General features: G+C 26.5%; 3 protein-coding genes across 3 annotated transcripts; all 3 read right to left on the minus strand.

Annotated features, from left to right (window-relative positions):
* Nucleotides 1-4,679: 4,679 nt before the first annotated feature.
* Nucleotides 4,680-6,055, minus strand: OCT59_017837 (uncharacterized protein; the record flags this gene model as incomplete). The annotated part of the gene is made up of 4 exons (XM_066137754.1): nt 4,680-4,717; nt 4,803-4,862; nt 4,929-5,331; nt 5,594-6,055. 4 exons carry the CDS (start codon nt 6,053-6,055, stop codon nt 4,680-4,682), a joined length of 963 nt encoding a protein of 320 aa, XP_066004300.1.
* Nucleotides 6,056-7,475: 1,420 nt separating this feature from the next.
* OCT59_017838 (uncharacterized protein) lies at nt 7,476-8,023 on the minus strand (the record flags this gene model as incomplete). The annotated part of the gene is made up of 3 exons (XM_025330632.2): nt 7,476-7,513; nt 7,597-7,656; nt 7,723-8,023. 3 exons carry the CDS (start codon nt 8,021-8,023, stop codon nt 7,476-7,478), a joined length of 399 nt encoding a protein of 132 aa, XP_025171913.2.
* Nucleotides 8,024-8,446: 423 nt separating this feature from the next.
* Nucleotides 8,447-8,811, minus strand: OCT59_017839 (uncharacterized protein; the record flags this gene model as incomplete). Its single annotated transcript, XM_025330633.2, has 2 exons — nt 8,447-8,593; nt 8,677-8,811. The coding sequence occupies 2 exons, from the start codon at nt 8,809-8,811 to the stop codon at nt 8,447-8,449; spliced, it is 282 nt and encodes a 93-aa protein (XP_025171914.2).
* Between the last annotated feature and the right edge of the window lie 7,080 nt (nt 8,812-15,891).

The raw sequence follows: 15,891 nt of genomic DNA on the forward strand, positions 1-15,891 counted from the left end.
AATAGACTGTTGCTAACTTTCTCTCCGGGTGAAGATCACCTAGGGTGATTTCACCTAGGTGATTTCACTCACGATTAATTTATTAAATTTATTAAATTTGATTGGTGTAAATTTTAATATTTCTCACTTCGTAATTTGCATATAAATCCTCTGCAAAAGAAATTTTTGATTAGCTAAATTTTTAAATATATAATAAACAATGCTTAAAATATTTTCGCACTAAAAGTTTATAGCAATTTATTAATTTGTACATGAATCATTGATTGAAAAAAACAAACTCATACTATCCAAAATACTAAATTTTTTGATAGGAATAACAAAAAAAAACGAGTCACAACGATAAAGAAAAGAGAATATGTGAATAAAAAAAGGAAAAAAAAATGAGGGTGAATGGGAATGAAAGAAACAAAGGGAGGATTGAAGGAGGAACGAAATGGAGCAAAGGGGAAGTGAAAAAAACGAAAGGGGTGAAAAAGATCAAGTGGGAATGAAAAAAAATGAAAAGAATGAAGGAGAGACGAGATGGAGCAAAGGGGGAATAAAAAGAATAAAGGGTAGTGTAAAGGAATAAAAAAGATGAAGCGGGAATGGAATAAAACAAAAGGAATGAAGGGTAGTGTAAAGGAACGAAAGAGACGAAGTGGAACAAAAAAAAATGAAAGGAACGCAGAGAAAATAAAGAACAACGGAAAAAACAAAAGAAGGGAAGAATAAAAAAGCAAAAAAAATGAAGAGACGAAAAAGAACAAAAAATGGAGAAGGAACGAAAATGAGATAAACAGGGGACCAAGTAAAAACCAAACCCATAAAATAAAAGAAGAAATAAAGTTAGTAGGGAACGGAAATTACATGTAATAAATAAACGAAAACAAAAAAATAAAAACATACCTTAGTAGTTGCAGAGAAGAACCGAAAGATCTAAAAAGAATGAAATACAAAATGTAAGAAACGAAATATAAGAATGAAATAAAAAATAAGAAATGGCCTAGTGCTGGACATATATACCTTAATTGCAAAGCCGAAAGAGCTAAAGGACCTAAAAAAACGAAATAAAGTTAGTAGGAAACAAAATGCAAGAAGCAAATAAAAAAAAAAGAAAGAAAACGTACCTTTAGTGCCGTGCAAAGGAGCGAAAGGCCTAAAGAAAAAAAGATTATCCGAGTACGTTTAAAAAAAAAAAACAAACATAAGAAATGATCAGCATATTAATTAGCCAATAAAATTTAAATGGGGTGATATCACCGGGTAAATTATATAAAAATATATAAAATTATCAGGTTAAATCACCCTAGGTGAAAAATTGCTAAATCACCCCGGGTGAAAATTAGTTATAATCTTAAAAATAATAAAACACAAAAAGTACATCTTTATTTAATACAAGCAATTTTTTTTTTTTAAAAAGAAAATGACAAACTAATAAACTCAGAATAAATACTTTTAAACATCAATAATAATTAATTAATTTTTGCATAGTATTTTAAAATCTTTGTATATTAATAAAATATTAATTGTTACAAATTATTACGCCTATAAAAAAAATTAATAAATGTAAAATTAAAAAAAAAGATATTAAGTGTTGAGTTAATGAGCGTCGAGATTTTGAATTTCCAGGATTATGAGTTGTCAGGATTATTGTGAACGCCGAGTTTGTACTATATGATCGTTAGGATTTCGCATAGTAGATCTTTTTTTTTTTAAAAAAAAAGTAACAATAATCAAAATCGTCTCGCTAGTTTGTTCACCTTTTTAGAATTTTCATCCTTTCGCAGGTCACCTTTTGTATTTCTCTTTTTTATCATTTCACAGATGCTTTTTTGTTTTTTTCGTCATTTATAACACACTTAATTTTTCTGTAATTATATCTTTTACATTTGTAATTATTTGATAGATTGTGCTTCTTTCGCCATCGTCATACTGTATGGGGAAACGTCGGAAATGGGAAGAAAGGTAAAAAAATTAAAAGTATGTTCAATGCTATAATTTATCCTATGTATTTATATTGACTTGTTCTTGTAGAAGCCGGAAGATTTAATTGATAAACTGTCTAAATAAATATTCAGAAACAATATGTAGTTGTTCTTAAAGTAACCTCATAAGAAAATTTTAATGTACCCTTAGAAATAGTAATAAATCTCTATAGTTAAATTAAATTTTTTATTTATATTTTTAGTCTTGTCATTTTATTCACTATATTTCTTAAACATTTTTATTGATTATATCATTTTTTTTTTATCCTTTACCATTAGACGTAACAAGAGTTGAAGGCTAATATATTTTTAATGATTTAAACACGTGAAAGGCTGATATTTCATATTATGTGATCATATGATCAGTAATAAATAGTTATTGGAGAGATATTACCAATAGGAATGGCCTCATATAGATAGTCGGGAAATTACTGCTCCAGGGGATTACCCATTTATTTCATAGCAAGGGAAACATTAGGGGTTTTTTTCCCTTCGTGAAAAAACCCTATTATTTCCAACTCCCCATGAAAAATAAATAATAATAATAACGATTTCAATATTGGATGTCTCATAAAAATATCGGTCATTAAAAACCCACATATTCCTAATCGACTGAACAATAACTCTAATTATGACGTCTATATCACACGATAATTTGATGAAATTTACCGAAATAACCAAATTATTCTTATAATTATTTCACTTTTTCCTTTTTACTTATAAAAATTTTTAGCTTATAAACGAATGAACCAAACTTATTTCCAGTAATGTTTTAGAAAATCAAAAAAGGTTCAAAGAAAAATTGATTGAAATCATGTAATATTTAAAGTAATTTCAAGTTACTTTGTATAGTTATGAAATCATTAATAATTACCAGTTGGAATGTCGGATCATGTATTATCTATTGGAAAAAAAAATTTTCAATTAATCAGAATTCCATGTTTACATTATTATATTATTTTAAATTTTCGCTTAATATTGAGAAATAATTAAATTAAAACATTTCACTTAAAATTATGAATAAACAGTATATAATCTAAGATGATATAGCTTTTATTTAATTCCATAAGATGGAAATTTAAAGTTAAAGAATGATGATATTTTTAATAGAAATAAAATCAAAGTGAGAAATCATACGAATTTCAAGCTTTCTTTAATTATATGTATTTTATTTTATTTTTATGTAAGTTTCAATTAACAAATCCTTTAACCAATAAAAGAATGTAAAACTAATATTATGAAAGAAATTTTCTAGGGTTAATTAAGCATCACACTCAAACGAATTTAAACTTTGTATTTATAAGGAATTTCTAACTGTATAACAACACTGTTAGTTAGGATGGTCTGTAAATTTAAAATCACATCTCAGAAAATTATTAATGCACCAAATTTTATTAACATAATAATATCAGATATGTGAATGGAACTTTTATTATTAAAAATAAAATCCGAAACGTTACTAAAAGGATCGAATGATGAAGTATTTACAACATATAGTTATTAGCCAAAATATTGGAGGTCGAAATTAATCCTTGTAAATTTCTAAAGTTAGTATTAAGATTGATGTGGTTGTCTAATTTATCATGATCGTGTAAGGCCCTTGTAATCCAACTGGGCTTGCACTTTCGAGAGCCAATCGTCACCACGACGACACTATAGGATTCAAGCGTCAATAAACACCATATCGATAGGGACAGTAACGCAATAATGGTTATCGGAAAATCTGATGCTGGCCGTTTCCGTTCACCGTTAACGTTAAGGCTACCAAGGATATAACCGTTATTAAGTACGTAATGATTGCTGCGTGGTACAATTATTCAACATGTTCTGTTAATTTCAACAATTGCGCTATTTATCTGTAAAACCGTAATCTCTATAATTTGTAATGCACGTAATATCGACGATATCCGGCACCTTAATCACAGCTATTTATCCTGTCATGTTTATTGAGTATTTATCCAATGTTATGGATTTCTCGTACCATGTGATATGTTTAATTAGCAATGAAATTTTAGCATAATTTAACAATATACTGTATGTAATTTTAAATATCCAACCGCGTCACAAAAAAATAAAGTTGATTTTTGTTGATTTTGCGAGTTTTGATTTTTTGATTCATTGATTTGATTAATCGATTTTAGTCAAATCTCTAATAAGTAGATCAGTAAGGAAAACCAAGAAATAATTTAAAAATCTAAAAACTATAATGTACTGTACAGTCTGACCGTAATATTGGTATATTTTGATATGATGATATTTAAAGAATTTCAATATAATGACATTATGTCTTGAACAAAATACAATATTATTAAATGAAATAATTGAATACGTTGTGCAATTTATTTTATTGAATTATTATTTATTTTCTTTCCTTGAAAGAAATAAATTTTCGGTTATAACGAGTAATACACTGTAAGAAATTTTAAGATCTAGTATTACTGTTGAGCGTTGAACCTTAAAACCAAAAACTTTCAGCCAGTTCGATAAAAAAGCAAGTGGTTATTAATTAAATTATAAATTTATAGTTACACTTAAGATGTTACAATTTCTTTATATTTTAATAAAAAATATCTTTTATAAATAATCATGCATATAGATAAGATTTTAGGATTTTATTTATTGTATTCAATCAATTAATACATAAAAAAATAATAATAAATGAAGAAAAATGTAAATAACAAATAAAAAAATAAAATGAAAATTTTTGATTTATTACTCATCAAAACTATTTTCATTATCATTGATATCATCTGTTATTTAAATAAAAATAAATAAAATTAATATAAAATTAAAAACAATTCATAGTAAAACATATTATATTATTATCTATAATACCTTTTGATTGTAATAATGAGCTAGAAATTTCTAAATCAACTAATTGAGAATCTCGATTATCTATAAAAGCAATAAAATTAGTAATTATAAGGTTAAATGTTAAATAATATAAAATTTACGTAATACCTTCATTATTTTCATCATCATCAAGATATGAAGTAATAATAGATGAATTAACAGGTTTTGTTAAATTGTTGAATGAAAATAATCTACTAGTATATATTGCATCAGAATTTTTTTTATGAGAAGTTGAAATATTTGGTATTTCTTTATCAGCTTCTTCAAACATAGCCTTAATTTCTTTTCTTTTATAACCAAATTCTTCTTTTTCTTGATTATCTTTATTAAAAGAATCATCCCAAAAATCTATTATATCATATAGTTCTTTGGCTGTTGGTCTTTGATTTGAATTAGCATTCATACATTTATAAGCTAGTTTTTTATAAACTTCAGGAGTCCCTTTTCCAAAATTTGGTCTGAGTCCATTACATATTTCTAATGCTAAGCTAATATCAATAACTAATTTTGTCTTTCCATAAAATTTTATTGAAATTACTTGAAAGAAAACTTCTCAAATTTCCATATTTTGCAAATTCTAAAATCATCATAAATTCTTCAGTTTCTGGATCTTTAGTTATTCCATAAAATCTTAATATACAACCACTTGTCACAGCAGTAGTAAGTTTCCAATGTATTTTGAGCTTCCATTTACATTAAAATTAAGTAAATTAGTAAATTAGTATGTCATTATCAATACATGAATGTATGTTTATCTTATTAATTAAACATACCTCATTTAAATACTCAGCTGACATATTTTGTGATCCGTTTAACCTTTTTAAAGCAACTTCCATAGATCTGGATTCTTGTTTTTTCCAACTTCCATCATCTTGTTTATCATATTCTGCTTCACCATTAATCCATGTTGCAGAATATACTTTTGCAAATCCACCTTCACCAATTTGTTTTACGTCTTCAAATCTATCAAATGGTACCCATTCAAGAAACATAAGTTTATGCTTGTACTTTGCATTTCTTGCACTATAAATTGTGTCTTTAATAAATTTATCAATATCATTATTTCCACTAGTCCAACCTTCAATCATTTTAAATGGATCACATTTTTTACACCATAATTCTTCGGTAAATGGTTTATTGCAATAAGAACAATTTTTATGGCTGACGTTTTCCAAATTAGAATCTTTATTAGAATTTTCATTAGAGATATTTAATTTACTAAATTCAGTTTTCATTGTAACTAGTTCTTTTGTCCAATTTTAACCCTTTTTTTTTTAAAAAAAAAAATTATTTGAATTTATTGGCGTTTTTTGCGTTACTTTATATTGTACTTATCAATGAGGATAAAAAAGGAATTGAAATTCCAAAATTAGAATATCACTATTATAGTAACAATTTATGGTGAACAATTATGATAATATTAATTTAACTACAAAAAATAAATGAATGTGAAATTGTTAAAAATTTCATCGGGAGAAACTTTTCATGTTAGCAACTTTGAGAATAAAAGTGTTATTTTATCTAGTATTCTATCCTACTTTAGCAAGAAATAGATAAAAAAAACTCTGTGCGACAAAATTTTAAAACTCATTTTGGATCGGCGATATTGGAAAAAATCGACATAGAAGTGATACGGATATACGGCACACAATACATTTTGGAGTAAATTTTTACGAAAACTAAACACTAACAAATGTATTTGATAAAACATGCTACAAAAGTAAAAATAATAGCAGTATGTTGTACCAATTGATATTCGTGATTAAAAATAACTACAATTTTCAGTGGTACCCATTTAAGAAAGCAATAACCTCTATCACTTGCATCATAAAGTGTATCATTGATAAATTTATCAATATCAATTATTCTAAATGGATCACATATGACATATTCATATTCTTTACATCATAATTCTTCAATAAATGGTTTTACTACAATTTGATTTCTGAATTAGAATATTTATCAGAATCTTTATCAGAAATATTTAATTAATAAATTCAAATTCTATTGAAATTTGATTTCATTTCCTTTGTTCATTAATTTTTTTAACGTTTTGAAAAATAAATTAGTAGAATTTATTGTGCAATGATCGATGTCAGATCAACCATTTTGAAAACGGCAATAATTTTGAGAGTTTTGATTTTTTTAATCGATTTTAGTAATTAATAAATTAGGAAAAAATAATTTAAAGACCTATAATGTGAAGTCTGGTCGTGTTATACCAACATCCAATATACTATCATATTATTAGGACATTTATAAAATTTATTTATAAATATTTGATATATTATATTTTTTAAAGATTTTCATTCATATAATAATGAACTTTATGTTTTGAGCCATAAATTTTCATTGGAATATATAAAAATTTATATAGCACATTTATATTAAAATGACGAAAAGAAATGTGTTATGCAATATATTTTATTGAATTATCATTTATTCTTTTCCCTGAAAGAAATAAATTTTTGATTGCTTGTTATAAATAACATTTTCTTTGTATTTATAATAAAAAATGTCTTTTATGATAATCAAATAGGTCAGATTTTAGCATTTTATTTATTGTATTCAATCAAATTATAAATATAAATAAATAATTCTAAAAAAGTAATAATAAATAAAGAAAATGTAAATAACAAAAAAAAAAATGATTTATTACTCATCAAAATTATTTTCATTATCATTGATATCATCTGTTATTTAAATAAAAATAAATAAAATTAATATAAAATTAAAAAACTTCATAGTAAAACATATTATATTATTATCTATGTACCTTTTGATTGTAATAATGAGCTAGAAACTTCTAAATCAACTAATTGAGAATCTCGATTATCTATAAAAGCAATAAAATTAGTAATTATAAGGTTAAATGTTGAATAATAAAAAATTTAAATAATACCTTCATTATTTTCATCATCATCAAGATATGAAGTAATAATAGATGAATTAACAGGTTTTGTTAAATTGTTGAATGAAAATAATCTACTAGTATATATTGCATCAGAATTAGTTTTATATGAAGTTGAAATATTTGGTATTTCTTTATCAGCTTCTTCAAATATAGCTTTAATTTCTTTTCCTTTATATCCAAATTTTTCTTTTTCTTTATAATCTTCAGAGTAATTAAAAGAACAGACCCAAAAAAAAATTATATTTTCCAATTCACTGGCCGTTGGTCTTTGATTTGAATTAGCATTCATACATTTATAAGCTAGTTTTTTATAAATTTCAGGAGTCCCTTTTCCAAATTCTGGTCTGAGTCCATTACATATTTCTAATGCTAAGCTAATATCATGTTTTCTTTCATAAAAAGGTGGCTTTCCAGAAGATAATTCAGCCATAATTACACCAAAACTGTAAATATCTGAAGATGATGTATATGGTTCTTTATTCCTTCTGGGGCAATATATGGTAATACTCCACATATTTTATCATCTGATTTTTGTTTATTTGATGGTCCTGATAATCCGAAATCTGATATGTAAGATCTATAATCATTAAATTGTAATATATTTCCACTATGAAAATCTTTATGAGAATATCCTAATCTATGTAACATAAGAAGGTTGTATATTGTCCAATATAAATAACTAAATTTTTCTTTCCATAGAATTTTATTGAAATTAACTTGAAAGAAAAGTTCTTAAATTTCCTTTCTGTGCAACATCTAAAATCATCATAAATTCTTCAGTTTCCGGATCTTTAGTTACTCCATAAAATTCTAATGAAAGCCTAAGCGACTCAACAAATACTTTCCAATGTATTTTAAGCTTTCATTTAAATTAAAATTAAAGTAAATTAGTATGTCATTAACAATACATGCATGCATGCTTATCTTATTAGTTAAATATACCTCATTTAAATACTCAGCTGACATATCTTGTGATCCATTTAACCTTTTTAAAGCAACTTTTTTAGGTTTAGGTTTTTCTTTTTTCCAACCTCCATCATCTTGTTTTTCATAACTTGTATTGCCATCAATCCACATTGCAGAATATACTTTTGCAAATCCACCTTCGCCAATTTGTTTTACGTCTTCAAATCTATCAAATGGTACCCATTCAAGTAGTTTGGCATAGCCCCTATTGGTATTTCTTGCATCATAAATTGTGTCTTTGATAAATTTATCGATATCATTATTTCCACTGGTCCAACCTTCAATCATTTTAAATGGATCACATTTTTTACACCATAATTCTTCGGTAAATGGTTTATTGCAATAAGAACATTTTTTAGCACATCTGAAATGTGTGTCAGGTTGACGGCGCAGTGTGGCGCAGCGATTTTTCCAAATTGCAATTTTTTTTATTTAAAATAAAACCTTTAAATTACTGCACTAGATGTATTTTCGTCCGCTCTGCAAATTTACTTAGAGTATATACGGGCGGTTTAGAAGGCCATTTTCGAGTTATTTAACAAAAACCGTTTTTTTGACAAATCCAATTTTGGAAATGATCGGCAAAGACGATAAAATCAGTTGTTATATACTAAAGTCAAAATCTACGTCCAAAACCTCCTTCCGTTTATAAGTGAATTTTGTAAAACAGATGAAAATACATCTAATGTGTAAATTTGAAAGCATTACATTAAAAAGAAAATCTTTAACTTAGATTTTTTTTGAATTACTGCGCCACACTGCGCCGTCAACCTGACACACATTTCAGACGTGCCATTTTTTATGACTTATGCCTTGCAAATTAGAATCTTTATTAGAATTTTCATCAGAGATATTTAATTTACTAAATTCAGTTTCCATTGTAACTAGAGCTTCACTTCTTTTATCCAATTTTAACTTTTTTTTTTTAAAAAAAAAAATTATTTGAATTTATTGGCGTTTTTGCGTTACCTTTATATTGTACTTATCAATGAGGATAAAAAAGGAATTAAAATTCCAAAATTAGAATATCACTATTATAGCAACAATTTATGTTGATCGTACTTTTAATTTTTATATGCTTCGATTGCTTCGTCATTAAATAATTAATTATTTAATAATTGAATATGAAATTGGAAATTTTTCACAAAGTGAAAATTTCACCAAGAGAAACTTTCATGTCGGCAACTTTGAGAATAAGTTATTTATCTATTATTTTATCCTAGAAATGATAAAAAAAATACCTTGTGCGACAAAATTAATTTTTTTTTTGTTACGTCAATCGTTAAAATAACTGCGGCACACAATACAATTTGAAGTATTATAGCAAATTTTTTATAAAAACTAATATTAATGAGTTTATCTGATAAAATATGCTAAAAATATAGGCTATATAATTATTCTACCAATGGAAGAAAGATACTCCTTTATAACAAAAATATTATTACAATTTGTTTTCCGTGATGAGTTACAGTATTTACAATTTTTTACCCTTTCGCGGTTCTTCAATTTATCCAATACCCGAGCTTAGCTATCGAAAATAAAAAACTAAGAAACGAGAACCGTTATACATCCCAAAGTACCGTTTCTGATTCTTGAAGTCTATTTACTTAGAAATATATCAATAAGATAATTTTTGTATAAGGACAATCAGATATCGCATATGAGTGATATGACTGCATGAGTTGATATTTTACTTAATCATGCATCAACAACGTAACTTTTGCATCGCCTTACGTATCGACTAATCAAATTATTATTATTAATGCGGAAGATTCATATTAAAAGGAGACAGTAAAAAGGAAACGATTTTTTTTTCATTTTATGAATTTATTTATTGAGTTAACTAAACATAATATCTTTAATAAAAAAAAATACTTTATTAAGTTTTTCAGTACTAATTATTTTCTGTATCGGACTGCGGCTGGTTGAGATGAATTCATAAAATTCATAAAATAAAGAATTTTCTAAGAAATTCCAATGATAAAATATAATGTAACTTTGAAAATTTCTCTTTATTATCTAGTATTCATTATTTATTTCTATACTAATTGGAGCAACTTAACATCAAGTAGTTGTGCAAGAGATGTTTTTCCAATCATTGGTGGGATAGAATTAGAATAGGACCCAGAAATATATATAAAAGGGTCAGATTTGATTTTGTGTATTTTGAACTAAAAAAATCATAAAAATCTTTCCTTTTTTAGATAATTTTTGATAATACCAGTCTGAATTTTATTTCTTATTATAGTAACCGACTGACATTATCATAATTCCGGCCCTGAAAAAATGCGTACAGCTCATAGTAAAAAATTTTTTTCATCACCTGACCCCTATATATATATTTCTGGGTCCTATTAGAATAATAGTAACACTAGTAAGATTAACGCGTTCATAGAAAGGACCACCTTCCAGTCCCCGGTAAGTCATTCCTCCAAGACCTCCTATTCAATCAAATTCGAAAATACCGTATACTTCCGATATTAAGCACCCCCGAAAATAAGCACGTTATGCTGTTGCTGGCCAGCATTACGGTCAAAAAAAGGGTGCTTAATTTCGGAAGTATACGGTAATATATCAAATGTGCACGAAAGTTAAAAGAAAATAGCTTACTTAATCTTGATTTATTTTTGAGCACGTCTGTTAAAGTGAAAGCGAAAAAGAAATAAAATAAGTTAGTTAACATTACAAAATTTCTTGTTCGAGAGGAACCCATTGAGAGACACTTACCAGTGGTGGCAGGCTTTAGCGGTTTCACGATGATGTGGATCACACCTTTCTGAAGGTCATCATCAGAAAAACATCTTTAAGATCCATAGCTGGGGACAACTTATCACCTTTGAGCTCATTTTTAATGACAGTTTCGGTATTACTATCCTCAATACCTTCAAGTGCCTTCCACTTCTTGGTTCCTTTGATGAGATCTTTGACCTTCCATAGCTTCCATTGATTAGCCTTCTTCACTTTCTTAAGATCAAAAACGGTGAGATCGTTTTTATGGAGTGGTTTACCATCAATAGTGTTATCCCTCTTCAGTAATGTGAACTGCGGACGATTCTCCAAGAGGTTTAGCCAGAACAACAAAAAATAAACGCATTTTAACCTTATATCTGCAAATGCGAAAAACGAGAGTTAAAAACGAGAGTGATTTAAAACAAAGTTCAAAAATAATTTGCTTTCAGCAAAATACAAATAAAGCCTTTTGGGAATATTAAGTTAGGTAGGTAGAATATGTGTGTTGATTGGTCATCCGTCTTAATTCGTGGATCGGTTTCGGTATTGGTTTTTAAAAAATTGTTAAAATAGTGTATACAAATTCCTTGCAATAGTTATAGGTGAAGATGGCCACGGTTGATGGTATTAAAATATTATATTAAATTAATAAATAATATTGATTTTTTTATTTAAATTTTAAAAAGTTTCCAATAATTTTTAAATTACAATAACTTAAAGTTGACTTTAACTTATCAAATTCGTCTAATCGATCACGAAATGTAAGACTGATTAGTGAATTATATTCATATCATGTGATTTGTCAATTAGATGCTTCGGACATTTTTACACAAGTTACAATACGGTATTGTTGGAAATCATCTTAATCTTAGTATAGTATTCTTTGATGGTATTAATGGAATATAGTTTAAAGTCGATCTGAAGTATCAAATTTTTAAACGGAAACTTAATACTTGTGTCTTTTTTAAATTTTAGTTGATGTGTGAATATTATTCATTACGATAATTCTTCATAAAACGTGGTGCGACCTTGCAATTTTTGCACTGTAATAGTGGTTATTCACATTGGTTATACCATATTTCATTAAACTTTATCATAATTAATTTCCACGGACAATATTATAATTTCACTGGTAAAAGGATTTTAACTTGCATCCAAAATATAATTAATATTGACGTTAAAAAGGCTAGATTTGATAGGATAATAATAAAGTGGACTTAATTTTATGATAACTTGTGAAAAGGCGTCATAAAAAGGCGTCATAAGAAACGTTCGTATTTTTATGTAGAAAAAAAATGACTTGGATACGGTAATCTTGGATATCAACTGCATAATAATTCATTTACAACGTAATTAGCAAGCTATGCATAGCTCGTATAGTTAGATTTAAAGAATTTATTGTAAAAGTCTCGTCTATATAATATAAAGTATAATAAAAATTTACTACTTTACTTCACCTTTTATCTTTTCGTTGAACATAACAGATTAGGAAACTTAATTTATTATATTAAGTCGGGTGCTGTGTATTATCTGAAAAATTATATTACTACTAGTTTTAAATGTTTAAATTTATATTTACAGTATGTTAATTTTTCATTATTTTTATTATTGCACCTGTGCGAACAAAAATTCAAATCGCGAAAAATGTGGAACGTGATTAGATAATATTATGTTTTTCTCAGTTATAGATATTCCAGTAATACTGTATGTGAAATGATCAAATGACTCATGCAAAGAAATAATCATGCGGAACCTCAAATCTGTTGATTATGATCGCAACCATCAGTTTTACTAATAATAACTCAACTTTTCCCACGAAATATTTATATAAAAAATCCTTTTTTTTTCCACACTTCAATACTTCAATACTCGTAATTTTTTTTTTCCTTCTTTTTCTTAAACTCTAGATATTATTACATCGTGTAAACTTTTTTTTTATTATAATCATAAAACATTTTAATAATAACTCCCTATTTATTCCTTTTTTAAAAAAATCTTCCTTCATTTTCTTAGATATTTATTATAACGTGTAAACTTTTTTTTTTATCATACTATTTTTTTTATAATATTCTTCTTTTTCTTAAACTCTAGATATTTATTATAATGTGTAAACTTTTTTTTTATTATAATCATAAAAACATTTTAATATTAACTCCCTATTTAGAAACAAATATTATCGAAAACATGAACCTTACTCCTAAGCAACTTCTAGTCATAGTCTTGATTCTGGTAAGTGGAAATGACTAAGCTGGGATGTATAAGGGATTTGTGCACCTAGAGTGTTTTGGTTATCCTCCTCTTCTAGTAGTCTGGTTACCTTAAATGAGAAAAATATAATATCTCAAGCTATGTCGCAGACTTCTGTATGTGGGGCCCTTCCTTTTGGTGGTGGGTCTCATGTCTTATTATTAATGTGACAGTACCTCTGCACGAGTTTGATCACTCACGATATATCGTTAATGTCAATTAATAGTAAGCATGGGGGCTTGAATCTGTCTTTTCTACAAAGCTTACTTAGAGTACTCGAGTCTTCTAACTTATTTTATTATTTTTAGATTCCATCCTTTAGCCTTTATATTTCAGTAAGGATTGTAAGTTGTAAGATTGTTTATTATTCAAAAATATTTACTTATAGTATACTCTTAGTTTTAATTAAAAAAAAAAAAAGAAAGAAAACTTGTGATAAAATTTAATAGTACAATGTTTGTTTGATTGAATTTATTGAATTCTATAAAATAATAATATATGTAAATAAATAGGCCATATTTTAATGTAATCGCACTGTTTTTTTCATTAATTAAATGATGTTAGAGATATTAATATTTTGATTTATAAGTAAACTGTTGCTTTATAGATATAACAATTTAAGGCTGTTCAAATTAATTTTTAATTTAACGTCCTCCCCCCTCTATTTTTGAAAATTTTAAAAATAATTTAAATATATGTTCACATAGTATGTTTAGCACCATTATTAGGTAGTTTAGGAAAGATATCTTAACATTTTCTCCCTTTTCCGTCACATTTCTAGTACACCACCCTTGTTTCCTCTTAGAAATTCTCTATTAGGTGACTTCTTTTTTCCAAATAAACTTCACAAAAGCAGTAGAGTTTTTTATCGCTAATCATTGAAATGAATTCCAATAAAATGTCTAAGCTTGCTAGTACATAATTAGTATATAATAATACACCGTATTATACTCTATATGACATTGAATTATTTATAACATTCAACTTAATCGTCTGATAATTATTCGCTTATAGCAATGTGAATGAGATTCGTACCAACATAATAACGTGCTATTGACATAAATACTGTTGTTATTAAATATATGATGTTATATATATCTATCTAACTGCTAATATGTCAATTGTACGTTATTATGTTATTAAGAATTGTATATGTGACTATCTTGCACCTATAACTACACTTATATCAATTATCTATATACCGCTGTATGTTTTATTATTTTACCATCCTTCCATTACGAGAAAACCATCCTGGTTATCCTGATTAACCTCGCACTTTAAGGTAATCAACTACTTCCTATATTATAACCACTTATTTATAGGTTAAACAGTAAGATACTTTTTTTTATAAAAAATAATTCCTTTTACAATCTTATACTAAAAATGATTCAACACAAAAGTTAGAACTTAGACATAGCCTCGCTCATTGTTACTCTGCTGATCATGCTTAAGACATAAGTAACGTATCAATCAATATAAAACATCACTGGTTTTTCGTGATGAATTTAGGCTCCAGAATTATTAGTCATCATGTCCGAATGTTTTATTTATAAGCCTGGTTGTTAAAATCAAATCAAAATGTTGTTTCTTAGACTTTATTTTAAATTAGTATATATACTTAAAAAGTATGGTAAGAAAGATTAGATCCGTAAGTGTTCTATCAAAAGGAGATGAATCCAAGAAAATAATAGTTAAAAATTTAAAGATGAAAATATTTAAGTATATAGAACAAACTGGATTTTCACTAATTTGTAGATTAATTTATGCTGCTAGATGTAAATCATGTAAATCAGAGAAGTGATAGCACTTCGTGCGTGTTCACAGCTTGCGAAGTTTACCAGTCAGGTATCCAGACCTGACCGATGAAGAGGATATATGAATTATTATTAACTGACATACTGTATTGTCAATAATAGTTCTTGACAATTATGGCACTCATTATTTTTATTTACATTTTAACCAAGAACTGGGTGATAGAGGAATAGATTTGCTTGATGGTTTTTTAGGAACTATTTAATAATTATTCTTCTTGATTAATAAATTGCATTCATCATGCATATATCAGATATTCGTGATCAGGAACACTTTTTTGGTATTTTTTTCTGATCCTGTGAAATTAAATTATATGTAGAATAATTATCATTAAAGTCACGTGAACAAGAAAATTTTGTGATCGAAATTTTATGTACTTGATTTTCAAATGGTTTGTCATAA

Source organism: Rhizophagus irregularis, chromosome 26 (genome assembly GCF_026210795.1).
Source record: "Rhizophagus irregularis chromosome 26, complete sequence".
Classification (NCBI taxonomy): domain Eukaryota; kingdom Fungi; phylum Glomeromycota; class Glomeromycetes; order Glomerales; family Glomeraceae; genus Rhizophagus; species Rhizophagus irregularis.